The sequence below is a fragment of the Vidua chalybeata genome, chromosome 3, assembly GCF_026979565.1.
Source record: "Vidua chalybeata isolate OUT-0048 chromosome 3, bVidCha1 merged haplotype, whole genome shotgun sequence".
In the NCBI taxonomy this organism is placed as follows: Eukaryota; Metazoa; Chordata; class Aves; order Passeriformes; family Viduidae; genus Vidua; species Vidua chalybeata.
In genome coordinates this window covers 18516954-18533240 of record NC_071532.1, presented here as the reverse complement: position 1 = coordinate 18533240, position 16287 = coordinate 18516954, and the positions used below count along the sequence as shown (strand labels likewise).

General features: G+C 42.5%; 1 protein-coding gene across 1 annotated transcript in view; it reads left to right on the top strand.

The window, feature by feature from the left end:
* BTBD9 (BTB domain containing 9) overlaps nucleotides 1–13095 on the top strand; it is a 140969-nt gene extending 127874 nt beyond the window's left edge. The window contains exon 12 of the mRNA XM_053937651.1: nucleotides 12827–13095. Within this exon, the coding sequence (XP_053793626.1) occupies nucleotides 12827–12844 (18 nt within the window). The 3' untranslated portion in view covers nucleotides 12845–13095. The remainder of the gene's footprint in view (nucleotides 1–12826) is intronic.
* Nucleotides 13096–16287: the final 3192 nt, after the last annotated feature.

The window sequence follows — 16287 nt, the reverse complement described above, 5'->3', positions numbered from 1 at the left end:
AAAAGGGCAGTACAGATCCTTAAGAAAAAGATGAAAGAGGTATTAAAAAGGAAAACAGCCAATAGAATTTTCTATTAAGAAAATGGAGTTATTTCCTGGTTCTTTCAAAAAATGGAACCTCAATAAGCAAAGTTATTCAGAATCTCAATTTTTGTATTTCAGCCAAAACAAAGAGAAAAATTAGAAGCTGTGACAAAAATCAGGTACAGGAAGCCAAAAAACTGAAAGAAGTTTAGTTTTGGAGACTCTGAAGTGAAATGAAATGTGCAAATATGCTTTCTATTAAATCAGCTTGAAGCAAATCTCACACACCAATGGTGCAAAAATGACAGCCAGGGACTTGGGAATAGAGCTAGAAGTAGAGAAATGGTAGTCATAATCAGCTAATCCAAACAATTATTTACTGTTATTTCCCTCCAAAATGTTATTTTTATTGGACATTAAATGTCCAGAGCATATCAGATTTATTACAAACTACAGTTAATTAATTTAGCACCCTGCTAGAGAAACCAGTCCATTTTCCTTTGTGTCAGGTGGTCTCTCCAGTAGCATACTCAGCCTTGGCAGGCTGCCTGGGCACTCCCTAGCCTCTTGGAAATGTAAGACAGGTGCTACTCTAGGTTGAATCTGTCGATCTTATCTGTGTGTAAATAAGTGAAACATCAGAGGCAACAAGTGAGCCAAGAATGAAGCTGTGCTTGATAAAGTCATACCTGGGCATCTTTAGAATCTCTTGCAAAATGTATTCAACTAAGAATGGAAATGTGGATACTGAGCTGTGACAGTTGCAGTGTTTGGCAATTTGCAAATCTCATCCACATTTGTTCTTCCCGTATACATAAATACTGTTGGATAAGAGATGGGAGAGAGAGATCCTGTAGTAGACTCTCCCTTATCAAAGGAGATAATGGATAAACCTGTGAGATGAGAAGCCTATACATGTGCTACTGGGTGCACCTGAGACCACAATAAAATGAACACAATGTCTATGTGCAGTGCAGGACTGGATTCAGTTGAGCCTGGTAGCTGGCTGTATCAGAGCTAGGCTGGCTCTTGCTGTCACACTAGCATTCCTTAGTCTTCCAGAGAGGCTTCACTAATGCAGCACAGTGCTAGTCTGAATCTGGGTCTGCAGCTGCACCGTGGCTTGAACGAACAAGCCCTGGAACCAGGAGCACAGAGCTGCAGTGCACAGGCAGTGGTTCTGCACAGCATTAACTCAGATCCAGCTTGCAAGGGCTGCTGTGCACAGCTGTACTCAGTCTCACTGCTCTGGAAATTGTTCCTGCACACTATTTCTGACAGCCCACCTGGTCCTGCCAGTGTGGCACAGGCACTGAGGTACTTTGAATCTAAGGTTTACGGTGGGGGCTCCAAGCAACACAGATCACCTCTGTGATTTCCAAGCCTCTCAGTGGTGTGTCATTGTTCTCCACCTAAGCAATAATATGAATTGTATGAGAGCCAACTCCCCCTGCAGCCATACCAGAGATAAAACCACAATCTGAATAACCCTATCCCAGAAAACAGAGAGGTGACTCCTGCATAGTCTTGTCCATGGTATTAGTTTCTTCAAATTACAGCTCTGCAAAGCTAGGATGAGTGTGGAGGTGCAGGACAAGAAAGATTGCAAAGGTGTCTTGAACTGAACATGGAAAAGTGCTTGTCTTCTACACTGTCATGATAAATCAGATACTTGGCTATGAGTATTCTCAGGGGAAAAGTAGGATGAACTTCTTAAATCCGCTGAAATGTATATGCAGGAGAGGCAGCTAAATGAAAAACTCCTCAAAGGGAATCCCGGGTACTCAAATATTTAGCAAGAACCAAGGCAGGTTTCATTTGCCTCCTGGATATAGTCACCTCCCTGGGAGATCATGGAAAACTGTGGGGGATAGCAGTAATCTGAAACATTCCCCTTCTTGGCTAACAAGTGAAAAAGGAAAATTCCATTAAAAGGAATATGTAACCAACCACTAAAATCAGCTCTCTTTGTGATTCTAAAACATTTGAAGGAGGGCTGTATTTTCACTGTGACAGCATTAATAGATTATCCTGATTCTCTAATGGGTAAAGGATACCCAAACACCAGCGTCCCTGCCCCCAAAATTACTTACTGCTTTTTTTATCCCTTTGATATCCTGAAGAAAGGACACGAAGGTTTTTGTGCAATTAAGCAAGAGGGAGACAGTGTTTTTAATAGAAGTGACTAATATATGCCCTGGGAATGATGTGAATTTATGCCAAAGGAATTTTATACCTTCCTCTGACTTATCTGGTGGTAGAACTGCCCACGTGTGACCAAGACCCTTAAGCTCAGTAGGCACACTGTTCTGGAGTTCTGTGAGAATGGGGCACAAGCCTTCATTAACCAGTCTGCTTTCAGGCAGCAGTGCCAGATTTCTAAGGTCTTCCTGAAGCAATACTCCATGAGCCGTAACCTCTCACTCTGTCTCTGTTTACTCATATTTGAAAATGAAAATACTGGCTCCAGCCTATCTCACTGGGGTTTCTGAGCCTGAATTAGCAGTTATGAACTGTGATAAGATCTCTGGAGAGCTGATAGAGCACAGTATTATCAGCTTTCTACTGTCTTAAACACTGGGTTTGTGTAAGTTGATGCATGTATATTCTGTCACCCTGTTTTGGGGAGAAAAAGGGAGAAGAACAAGTCAGCTACAGACTCAGAAATTCTTCTTTATTACCATATAATGAAGAGCAAAAGCACACTGATTCTTTTGACACTTTCTTCTGGTTCCCATGTGCTAACACTGCTGAGACTTAGAGACTAGAATTTTGATAGATACCTCTGTGCCAGCACTACCTTTCCATGAAGAATCAATTGTTCTACTTAACATGAAGCAATAACCAATACGAGCCCAACATTTCATGTTTGTGGATAAGAATTCAGAATGAATGTTAATAGAAAAGTTCTGGTTACAAGTCCCTGGCTTCAGTGAATACCCATTTCCTTTGTTATGTTCATGGCAACAAAAAGATGACTCAGGAAATAATAGAAAAGTGTGACTATTCCTTGAAGGGTGCAAAAGTCAAGTATGTTCTGAGGTCTGGCAAGATTGGACCAGAGATAGTAGTTGCAAGATTCCTACCAATCAGTATCTACTTCATCTTGCTGCCAAGGCATTTTAGAGGTCTCAGATTTTCTAGGGAGGTCAGATAAATGTTATTTTCCTAGTCTGTGTGATGGTGATGAGGGGAGTCACATCATCCCTCCTGGGTAGCCAAGTGCCTTCACAGCAAGGTTCTGTGCATTGGGATCATAGCCAGACACGGTCAGCATGAAAACAGGTTTCAAATCACCAAGGTTAAGAGGTACAGTAAGCAACAGGCTAATCATGTTTCTTTAATAGGAAAAGCATAATGTTGTACCCAGTCCCATAGCAATTCTCTCTCCAGCCTGCCTGGAAGCTTCAGCTCCTTATAAAAGCTCTGGAAGAATAAATCTTGGCTGCCAACTAATGTGATAGTGACATTGATATAAATGTAGACTAGGTTGTCCATCTGCACCTTCTCTGATTTATACATATTGCCCTTTTTCCCATATCCCACTCAGGCCCCTTTCTCAGAGTGAAACCAAATCATATTCCAAATTCCTTGAGCAGACAGCCCTCATTGCTGGCTACCATAGGCCACCAGCAAGGAGGGCATTCTTATATATCAGTCCCTGATACTGACACTACTCAGTCTCATAGAAAGTACTTCACCTTCACAAATTGCTCTGGGTTTTAATGAGCCACATTTAAGCAATTCACAGCATCAAAATCCCTGCTATTATTTCAGCTGTGCCTCTGAGATAAGGCAGGTGGTAAACAGATCCAGTTGGACAGCGGATTTGACTGCAAAAAGTGTGCTTGTTCTTTGGAAATTTTATAGAGCATTTGCTTGACTTGCCCTTTAGAAAAGCTTTGTTCTATTAGAGCTTCCTCTTTCCTGCCCACAGCTTCATGTTGTCTATTAGAAGCAGCTGACAAAAGCATCACGTTCAGTTTTTCCATGAAAAAAAGCTTGATATTCTGCTTGTCCTTTATGCTGATCTGCAGCATGCACCCTTACAAATGTTTTTTTTTTGGGTACAGAGAACAGCGACGGAGTGCACAGCCTGCCACTGCTGATCTGCCTGAGCTATCAGCAACAAATTATCAACCCACTGAGTCTGAATTTTGTTTCTGAACAGAGAACAGTTTCTCACCCGGAGCTACTCACTGAGTATTTTGTGAAAAGAAATTTTAACAGAGGGATTGTACTGGTAGCCATCACTGTTTGGCACTGTAATGTTTGCAATCTAAAATCAGATTGATATGGGCTTGTTCCATGAGGTCATATAGCTAGTGGAAAATAGCTCAGGAGTAATATATTCATCACTCACAAACTAATTATTAGCCAATAATATGAGCATGATTTAACTATTAATTCTAAATGCAGAATACTCTTTGCTCCTCAGATGTGTAAGTTAAATCAAACAGCCGCATTCACTGTCAGCTGCCATCTGTCAGGTGGTTTTGTAATGTGGAGTCTTGAAAACAATTCTTTTTTCTACACTTGTCTCTTAAAAAGGCTGTTCTGTCGTGAGGGATGAGAGACATTAATCTAAATCCTTATTAGTAGATCTTGCATGGCAGAAAGACCTTTGTGAGTGGCTACACCCTAATACTGCTCAGCAGAGATTAAGACACTTTCTCTGCCAGCTTCTTCATTAATGCTGTTCCCAACATGGTAGGAAGCTCAAAGTGGTGGCATTTCTAAAGCTGTTTTCTTAGCATGACAGTAGTGCCTTAAAAAAATACACCTTATTGTTATGCATATATGATCTTTTTTGTGGGAAAAGATGTTGAAAGCAGCTAGAGGTTTTGTTTTCTGATCTGCTCTCTAATTAGTGTGAATTCTTGGAAAAGAAAGGCTTCCAATATTGATTCTCAGATGGAGATTTCCCAAAGATGGGACTGCTTGTCAATAGACACTCCAATTTTTCTGTGGTTGCAAAGTATTTTACATGTTTTTGGTGCATTTGAAACAGTTTCTGTTCTTATTCTCTATTTAGCACAGTTGCATTCATAACCCTCTGCATAGTATTAATTACAATTATCAAATTAATCAATACTGCACTATGTAGCCAGAAAAGGTCTGGGAGATGTTCTTCTTCCTTATACACAGATTAATCCCAGCAAGAAGCAGGATGACTAAAGCACAGCAAAGCTTGCTCTTCACCTAATAACTACAGTATGAAAGTGTTCCCAGAAATCCTTACAGATGGGAGTCCAGGAATAGTATCAATTTGAGATGCTTTGAGACTAAATTCATAAGGATATCACAGTAAAGATTTAGCTGCATTAAAGGGAAATTTTATTGAGTTTCACTTGTGCATTTACTTACAGAATTCTTGACAAATGGGACCTTTCTTCTCCCTCACCCTGCTGTTCACTTGCTCCTGCTGTGATGGGGTGAGTTGGCATTAAGGGCTGGCTTGGCACCTGGAGTATCCACTGAGCCAGTAAAACCACACCCACTACAAACTTGTTCAGGAGCCAGCAGTAGTCTGCTCTTCAGAAATATCTGTATTTGAAAAATGAATGAGTTAGAGATAAAAGAGAGTGTGTTAACTCTTCTAAGTAAATTATTTAAACTTGCAACCTGTTTCTATCTTTTCCATATGAAAAATTAATGTGCCACGGGCTCTTTTGCATCTTCATGGTAAAAAAAAAATAAATCTTTTTATAGGTTTATTCCTCTTATGGGCTTTCCACAGCCAGTATCAGTATTTCGGCTATCAATCCTCAGGCCTCTCTCCCCCATCCGTCTCCCCAAAGGGGACAAGTCCATTAATGAGCATCTGAGTATGAACAGAACAGAGCTGGCCCAATAATCTCCAGAACACTGGAGATTTCTCAGTAGCACTGTGTGCTACTGAGAAAGAAAAGCTGAGTCAAAAAGGCTGTCCTTAACATTTGCAAAGAATGAAATGAAGATTTTTTTTCCCCATGCGCCACATGGATCTTGCACTTGGCGTTAGACTGATGCTTGCTAAAAATCATGGCCAAAATCTTCAACCTGGGTGCACAAACTGGGCTTTTATTTTGAAATTGATGCAATGCCTGAATAAAACCACCCTAACTTTCAGCAGGGCTGAGCAAATGCCTTTCCAATTCATTTCAATGCTAGTTAAGAAATATCAGCACCTCTGAAAATCAAACAGTGCTTAAATTTACAGCTCGTCTATTTGAAAACATCTCCCTGAGTCTCCATCTATTTAAATGGAAAACTGTGAAGCCAAGGGCACACGGTGATCTCGGCAGTTAATAATGTTCCTTGCTATATAACAAATCAATGAAACTCTTGGGAATAATGGCATCAACTTGGATTTAACAGTTTCATGACAGCATCAGTTTTCCAACAAATGTTGGACATGGCATTATGGAAAGGTGAGTATTGCCCTTCTCATCTTGGAGGAAGGGAAAGAAAAAATAGAGGACAGTTCTTGATTTCTCTGAATTGGCTTCAGCCATTCCAGAGCCAACACCACAGATTTTTTAGTGACCTGAAATGGAGACTCCCTGATCTTTCTGGGACAGTCTCAGAGCTCATCATTGGAAGTAGGAACTGATTCTCCTTTCCCTTGTGACCTGCAATTAGCATCTGACTCCTGTGTGAAGCATTAATTTTTCTAGCCCTGGAAGTGCCTGTGCCTGCACTTGGAGTCTTACTGCATCTGCCCTCATCAGTGGTAGCTTTCTCTTCCACATTCCCTCTGCTGGGTGGCTGTATGGAATCAAAGCTGTAATGTTTGCTCTTTTACAATACTGCTCTCCTGGGCATTCCCACATCTTTATGGCCCCATGTTTCAGGGCCTTCTGCTTCCCCTCATCATTTATTTATTGCATTTAGCTGCTTATTCGGCTGACAGTGCACTTTCTGTCCTTGTATACCTTCTCCCCTCCAATGTTCCATACATTATAAAGACAGTTTTATTAAAAAATAAAAGCAGGTGAGTTAAGTAATAGTTTGTGGAGACAAGACCTCAAAGGAAAATTTACCTGAGCTACAATATGAGCTTCACACTGTGAGGCAATATTTAGTTTTGTTTCTTTTACATAATTTCTTGCAGAGTATCCCAAGGAAATGCTGCCTAACTGCTGGGCAAGGAAAGACTGAAGGGAAAGCAACCTACAAACTACTTAATGCTTTTTGATATCCATATAATGCTGGCTGATATCCACCAGCCAGAAGGGCAATAGTGACTTATTAAGGTTGACATTGTGAGCTTAATGCTCATGTATTTAAGGGTTTACTATTTTGTGCTAGGATCTTTAGCAAAATACAGCCGAAAGAACCGATTTGGGCATTTTGGGTGCCAGGTGTAATTTTGCATTAATAACTTCTGGGGAAAGTTCTTTTCTCTGAAGAGATGAATAATCTACAATGGCCATCTCTTTATTTCCTTAGTATCATTAATGTGAAACGTATATTGAGCCTTGCTTTGTGAGAAACCCTTTGATATCTTTGTTAAACATTGTCCTTTGCTATAGCTTTATCTCGAGCAACAAATCTGGTATGGTTTGTACAGACAGAATAAACGATAAAAACAACTTATTTTATTGAAAGAGACCATTCAAATTGGAAAAGAGAATGCTTGTTACGGGAAAGGAGGCTTATCTGTCCCGGGGAGAGGCACCTTGCTCTGATCAGATAGCCAGGGAACGGCACAGGGCTGCACTCCTGGCCCCGGCTCTCCTCAGGGCACACGGGCGGGATTCCCGCGGGAGGCACCGCCCGCCCCTCACGGCGGAGGCGCCGGGAGAGCAGCGCTCCCTCCCCGGGCTCCACGCCCGGGCTCCGAGCCGCTCCCGCTGCGCTTCCAACATCGCCCCCGCTTTTCTCGCCTCCTTTTCCAGGGCCCGCTCCTCTTCCAGCGGCCGCACCCGAGCGTTTCCCCCGTGCCCGGCCGCGGCCCCTCGGAGGGGCTCCCCGTGGCCGTGCCCGGCACCTCCGGGCCCCTCCCTCAGCCAGCCGGGGCACTGGGGACCGGGAAGGCTCTGCTGGAGCTGCACCCGCCGAGGGGCCGCGATGGCAGCGCTGGTGCGGCCCCGGCAGAGGGAGCCGCAGACCGCCGAGCCGAGGAGGCGGCGCCGGGGCCCCTCGGGCCGGGTGTTCCCTCTCTGGGCAGGACGAGCGGCTCGGCTTTCCCTCGTCCTGCCGGGGCCTGCCGCCTGCGCTTGCGGCAGAGCAGGGCCCAAGCCCCAGGGTGTGAAATGTGTCAGTGCGGCTCCCGCGGGGCCGCGCATCCCGGTGAGGGCTGCTCGGAATGCCGGAGGCGTCCGCCGCCCGCTCCGCCTGGAGCAACCTGGATCAACCAGGCTGCTCTGCAGCTGCACCCTACGATCTGTAATTCGTGTAATTTGATTTGACAGTAATTCCATCGCTGTTATGTTCATTTACAAGAGGTGCCCTGTTACTCGTTCGGTTTCTGCCTGTTGTTTTCCTACCTTTTCCAATCGTGGTTCCGTGATTTCCTATGCAGTTCTTGGGGCCCGCCGTGCGTCGCGGCTCCCGGCGTGTCGGTCCCTCGTTTGGGTCCGTAGAGGATCTGCTCGTCCTTGCCTAGGTAAAACCACTATAGTCTTACCTGAAATCTCTTATTTCATTGTAATATTACAATGAAAGGTGCTTTCGTTTTCCCATCAATTTAGTTTTGTGCCTTTTTCCCTCCACATTTTTCCTTTTAAAAACAACTTGCTGTGTTTACCTTCAGATGCTCGTTTAGTTCATGGAATGCAGGTAAGTACAGTTTCATTATGTCAGTTTCTAGGAGCTAGATACCAAAACCAATTCAGCACAATGAAGCACAGCACTTTAAATGCCAAAATGGTTTCTTTTTTAATCACTTCTCCTTGGGGCTGAATCTGAAACCTGTATCAAATCCTACTTGTGCTTCTTGAATGGGCAGTAGGAAGAGCTGGGTATATCAACATGACTTTAGAACAGTATTTCAAAGGTGCTTTGAAGTTACTTCCAAAATAGTGTTTGCAGAACAGTGATCCACAAGATCTAACCAGTAAGAAATTGTGAGTGGAAGGGTTCATCGTCTATCATGTCTCTTTTTAGAGTTCAAGTGTTTAATTAGGAAACATTTGGGATATTGTCTGGAGTTCTTTACTGAGCAGAGATGCCTACAAAGAGAAGAAAGCTTTTATTTCTTACTTAATGCATTCTCATTGTAGGAGAAGAGATGAAGGTATCATGGTATACAGCACCTTGTCAGAGAAACTGTGCAGCAAGTGAGAGACTGTTCTCTTTGCAACTTCACAACTTTCAAAGTCACATCTCTCTCTACTCCCAGAAATACTCTAAGCCTGCAGTTTACAGGGAGAGAGGCACAGTACTTGTTACCTGTGTCATCATCCAGAAAATAATACATGAGAAAAGAAAATTTGGCACCCACATGAAATACTTTGGTTGCCTGGGTGCCCAGAATTCTGAGAACACGTTGTTATTTTACCAGTTAATAGTGGTCCCTGGAGTTCTTCTCTCCTTCTCATAGGTGCATATTTTAAGTCCTCAGGTGCCCTGTAAAAGCAGACCATTGCCATCAATAGGCAACAGCTGAGTGAAAGCTGAGGGTTAGTAATTTGGGATCTTGATACCTTATGCCAAGAACCCAACTAGGTGGCTTTGTTTTCCTCTTGAAAAATAATCAAAGAAATAATAATCCGATCCTCTTTTTCAAGATTTCCTGTAAATATGGCTATTTCTGCATACATCTGAATGGTAAGATGATTTTTAAAATTTTTCAGTGTTACAAATGGCTGCTTTGGAAATAATAAGATTATTTTTTAAATCATGTTTTAATGTCTAAATCATGCCAGTGTGTAAGCTCAGTGAAAATTTCAGGATGGAGATTTTAAAACTAATGAAAAAATTATGTAAGCATACACACGTGCCAGATATGGAGATAAAAGTTACAGAAAGAACTTCTAAAGTTGGATTTGCATATATTAACTTTGTCATTGTATGCACAACAGGCAATTACACAAGAGTTAATAAAATAATAGTAATAATGATTTGTACTAGGTAATTGAAATTTATGAAGCAGTTTTGGTGTCTCTAATAAAGCTGTGATGTCTTCAAGTAGAGCTAATGAGTATGATGGAAGTGACTAGCATGAATAAACTTAATTAATGTTGCAACTGTCAAACAAAGATAATAAAATATTTTTTAAAGGTGTCTGAATATTAGTATCCTGATTATATAAATGGAAAACTGAGGTAGGAATGCAAGTTACACTTCGATTTGCTTTGCAGCTTAGGTCAGAAGTGGGATACTACAGTCTTTCATCTAAACACCCTTTTCTTCTACTCAGTAAAATCTTGGCTGCTCTTTACAAAAAACATGTCAAGTGCTGGTGTGCTTCAGCAGTACATCCATGCCTGGGGCATGTTCCCTAAACCAGTGTTGTGTTTAGCTACTTGATTTCTTTTCTCATGTTTGTACCACTCTAACTGTACCTGTTTGTTACTGTTGAGTTCTGGTGTGTATCCATTATTCTGAAGGAGTAGACTAATGGCTTTGGGATCAGGCGTCTCTGTCTATGCCTTTGAAGAGCAAAAGAAAGAAAATCTCTGAATGTGGAAATGTTTTTGTTTGGGCACGGCTCACTTTTAAAAATGCTGGCTTTGTGTTTGGGGTTTACATTAAGGTTACTTTCTTTGTCTTCCCTACCCTAGGATGCATGTAGCACTTGATAGCCAGTGCTTTTTCACACCAAAACAATTTTGTGTGGGTTGCAAGTCAGGTAAATAACATCCAAATGGTCATTACTTAATGTGTTTTGTGGGGGTTTCACCTGATCAGGAGACCTTTATGCTGGGAAGGGTTTACTTTTCTTTATGTTCTTACTTCATTGCAATGTCCATCTCCTAAGTATGTTTACTGTAGGATAGGATGAGACAGTAGAGAATGGATTCCTTCAGCTCTCTCACTGATTGTGTTACTTTTTCTTGCTGCATAAAGTTACTGGATTGCAATGGTGTAGATTATTGGTGGCTTGGAGGGATGCAAGTGGGAGGAAGAGGAGCAAACTCCAGAAATGAGGTAGAGGAACAAGTGAGTCAAATTGTTGTTGAGATGTGGTGTTAGCTGGAAGCTCTGCTGTCAGCAGTAAGGACTGCTGGGGGCACAAAGGTTGTGAGTCAAGGTAACGTCTATTGGCAGAATAATGTATCAGTATTTTGAGAACTAGATAGACGGAATTAAGTTTTCTATTTCCCTCCTCTCCCATTCCTTCCTTGCCTCCAGCTGAGCTCCTAATGGAAATACTGGGAGGAGGGGAAATGGGAAGCAGCAGAAGGATGTTTATTGCTGCTTGGTAGGAATGTAAATTAAGTACCTAATGATGTGCATTGAATAAGTACATTTTGGTTTTTTTGTCTTACTTCTTAGCACAGATTGCTACTCACAGCGTGCCTCTGCCCTTCACTCACACATAAGCATGTGCAAATTTGACCTTTTCCTAGGAAGGTATCACCAAACTGAGTCTTGTTTTTGAGCATCTCCCCCTTCTAAAGGAACCAGAAGTTTCTCCAGTCAGGAGAGTTGGTGTTCCACCAACACTTGTCATGTTTATGACTACAATACAGTGTGGGAACGATGGGTCTGGTTGCCAAAGCTCTGGGAACCATTCTTCTTTTTGAAAGTAAGAATGTGGGATTTTGGAAAATCTGTGAGAGCAAATGGAATGGTGGTGCTCCTCAACACCCTTTTTTGCGGGGGGGAAATGGGGGGAAATTCTGAAATGTCTCTGAGTATGGGGCTGACTGATATTCATTGCCTCCAAATGGGCTCCTCACACCAGGAGAGACAGTCTACAGTAAAGGTGCCAGAAAGCTTCACAGATGCAGCTTTTTCTTAAACTGCATTTTTGGATGGAGTTTGAGGTGGTATGAAGTGGGAATGTTCTCCTCTAGTAAGAGGAAGTAAGAGGAAGGGTTCGATGTTATTTATTACTGGGCATGCTGAATTTGGCAAATGACAGAAAAAGGAAGCGAAGGGGTGATGACCTTAGGTGAGATCAGCTCAAGTCTCTCGTGCTGGTGAGCTAAGAAGAATAATTGGACTGACACAGGCAGTAAAAATGAGTGATGCTACATGTCATGCCAATTGACCTTGGAATTTAACCTAGGACATTGCCAATTTAACCTAGGAATGAGGAAAAGTGGTTCAGCTCTTTCTGAAAACCAAAGGAACCATGAAAGAACTTTCCATAAATATAGATTGGCAGTCTGCATTATACATGGACATAATGCCTGCTTCAGCTGCTTTAGGTTTGGTATAGAAGGCTATACCAAAGTTGTAACCCAGGCCCAGAGTGCAGTCTCGTGTCTGAGTTAGGTCACAAAGCCTTTTACAGCTCAGCTTTCTGATAGTTGCAGGTTCACTCTTATTTTGTAGGATTCTGTTCTTCTCTGCTAAATAATCCAATTTGTTCCCACCCTAACTTCAATAGCCACACTCAAGCAATCCTTGCTGATGTGTACAGGAAATTGGGGCAGGATCTTAAGACTGGGAGCTGTCTGCTGAAAGCTGCTTTGCTCCATTTGGTACAATAAATTGCAAAATACAGTACAAAGCCTTGTCTGTGGCCTGCAATGTCTGTCTTCAAGAAATAATAAGGAAGACGGGTGACTGCTTTAAGGCAAAGCTGCAAAAACATTTTGCTTGATTTTTGGTTGGTTGGCATTGGTGGTTGTTGTTTTTAAAATATTTCCCTCCACTTCCTTGTTTTATCTTGCCACTTTTGTTTTGCCCTTATGCACAGGCTGACCCTGAGAACTAGGGATTATCTGCTATGGTGGTAAATCCAGCTCCTTCCCAAGCCACTGTCGTAATTCTCACTGTCTCTCTGAGGATCACTCAAGCAGGAAGGTGTGAAGAGAAGTACTGGTGAGAAGGTGTGAACAGAGGAAAGACTTGCAGTAACAAAGATGCTTTGGCACAAATAGTTATGATCTTTTCCTGCTTGGTTAATTTCTTCCTGAACACCCAGATCTCTGAACTATGTATTCTCTGGACAGCATGTCACTTAATTATTTTTCACTGGATGGAAAAAACTGTAATTCTAGTAAATTAAAAATAGAGCTGCAAATGGGCTTGGTTTGATCTCTGTGGTGTCTGAGGCAGAGGAACAAGATTAATTCCCGCAATTAGATGTTAATTGATGTCTGAGCATGTCTATTCCTAGAAACAGCAAGACCACGTATAGCATAACCAGCACCATTAAAACAGCATCGCCTTCCCTCTGTGCTCAGCAAGCACGGAATGGGAGGAGGGGGACTCACATCTAAATAGAGCAGTGGGGGATGCTGTGAAATGAGCAGAAACTTGTGATGAGGGAGAGGGAGTGCAGCCGCCTCCGATGATTGTGAACTGCTGGTTAAATGCACAGGGTATTACAGGAGAACCGTGGCTTTGTTTGCAAAACCTACATGTGCTTTATTTTCATTTCTTTGCTAGTCAAGTCTGCTTGAGATTCACATCATAAGCAACTACAAAGTTTTATTACAAAGTGATGAAATATGTAATAAAGAAAAAAAACCCCAGAAATTTTCTTTGGCCTTTGGAAAACCATATACTAACAATTTAGATTAAATGGAACAAGAGGTCATTGAATCTGGTCTTTTACCTACTGTGTGTAACAGTTTCAGCTACATCCATTTCAATAATGAAATTCTGTTCCTGTGCTGCCTGTGCCTTATATATAAAGCACCATGCACTGTATATATTTCATTTTGTTTCCATTTTACAATACAGTAAAGATCTTTTTCAACTAGAATAGATGCTAGCCTTGGATACTGAAGTGCTGAATAGAATAATAAATCCTGTGCATCACTAGCTTGACTTTCATCTAAGAGTCTGAAAAAGCTTTATAAACATCAAGTAATCTTTCCAGTATGCCCATTACAACTGCAGAATATCACCACTTCTCTGCAGCTACTATTATTATTTTGTATCATTGCATCTAAGGACCCCAATCAGACTCAAGACTGTACTCTGTATGTAATGAAAAGTTAAGCCCTGTCCCAAAAACCTTTGAACAATTGTTAAAAAATAGAGGGATAGGGGCCAGAGTAATGCAGGATAACAGTAGAAGGGGGGAATAAAAATTGCAGCTTGGGGAGTGACCAGTGTTGGAACAGCATGATCCATCCAACCATTGTCATATATCTTGTGGGCAATGTACTGAAGATGAAACCTGAAGAATTTTCTCAGTGACACTGTAGATTTTACTGTGAGACTACTTTTGTGTTTAAAGGGCAGCACAGAAAGAGCCTGAGGCACACTTGACTTGATGAGCAATTAAGTTTGCCTTAACATTAGGACAAAAATCTGCAGCGTGGAGGTAACTGAACTGTGAAGGAGTAAAGGCTGTTGCATTATGTGAGGCAGTAATGTAATGAAATCAGTAGGCTGAGGGAAAGAGGAAAATAGTGGCCAGCTCCTTGCTCTAACAGAGGTGACAAATGGAATGTGGATAGACCTCACTGTCCCAACACCTTGTGATAATCTCAGCTTTGTATTTCTGTTTCCAGATATGCTTAATGAGGAGTTTGCAGCAGCAAAAGGAAAGCACAAAGACTCTACCAGCATATGTAGAATATTGTATTGTACAGCCTGGTCACCTGCGGCCAAGCCAATTAAACCACAGCAGGTGTAGAGCAAGCTCTTCTGTTGGTTTTACAACTACAGAAGCAGTTTTAGGAAGCAGTGTCTGGCATGTTGAGGCTCTGCAGTGCTTCTGTGCCACTCAGGATTACCCTTGCATTGTTTGTGTAGTCTGTCAAGCAGGGCCTTTACTAGTGTTTTGGGGGAAGGAAGAACTTCCTTCTGGGATTTCCTCCTAGCCCAGTGCCAGTTAACTGAAGGGCTGAAGGGACAGTGCTTAGCTCAGAGCACCCCTTACATGGGCAGTTAAGGGGAGGTGAAGTGCTACTAAGCCATCTATGACATGATTTCTTTATTGCTAAGCTGATAAAAAATATACTGAATGTCTCTCAATTTATAGCTCCTCTACTGCAGCAAAATTCCAGATCTGACAGGGGTTTTATACTTTCCATCTTGGGTCTCTCAAGATGCAGAGCCTGACAAGCATCTACAGAAGAGTTACTAATTTTACCCTGAGATGTGTTCTCCCATTTCTGAGATGGTCATGCCCAGTTCTTACCAAGGGCAGAGATCACAACTCTGACTGCTCCCAGCTGTTGAGTACAGAAAACACCCAGGAGAGGAAAGTGTGATTGCTGTGTGCAGCTGCTGTTGGACTGGACCTCTCCTTTTTAGTTTCACCCTGTGACCTCGCCTCTGTTTTTCTCATTTGTTTTCTGATCACCTGGCTGTTCACGGGAAAGCTGAAGTAGAATTTGCTCCACAGTCCAAATCTAGACAGCAGTCTGCTTTTTTTGAGTAATTGTCTCTACTGTCTGTCTCCTTTCAGCAGTTCAGACAGGTCCAGGTCATCCCTGATGTAAGAGTACAGACATGAAGAAAGCTGTAACATTGAAAGGACACCTGTCAGTAGAATATAAGCACCTGGGGCAACAACAAACCAAGAGAACCCTCAGAGTCCTTCACACTGCTTCTGCCAACCAGACTGTGGGATCCCAGGTGCTTCTTAGGTACACACTGCTTCTCCCATCTCCATGTCACCCAGGACTACCACAGGCTTCCTTCATGCCACAACTGCAGCTCGTACTTCCACAGTGCTGGGTCAGGTCATTAGCCCAAGTTTGTTAGCTTGGGCCCCTTTGCCATTCCACACCATTCCTGCTGGCAAACCTTGCTGCTGAGATCTGCCTCAGTGCCAGCAGCCAGTGAGGTGGGCACAGCATTAACCTGCTGAAATCTTTTTACAGGTGTTTGCCCTGTTCCTCTGTATTGTCAGTGGGCTGGGGTGGCTGCTGTGTTGGAGGGTTGGGGTTCCTGAATCCTGGGCAGTGAATCTCTGCCTCTGTTGTGTAAAATGTGTGTGCTTGAGAAACTCCTCTTGTGAAGCCTGTGCTCCTTGCATTCTGCCATGTTGTCCCTGACTTTAATCTAGAATCTCAAAGACTTTGTGGTCTAGGGAGATGTCTTCCAACCCAAGGATAATGGACCATGATATAAACATGAGGCTGTGCCTTGAATGTTTCAAGTCAGGCTGGCTTTGAAATACTGGCTGTTGAATCCTTATCTTCCTGACTAGTGACCTTCCAGGAAGTTATTTGATCCGTCTGGGATTTGCAC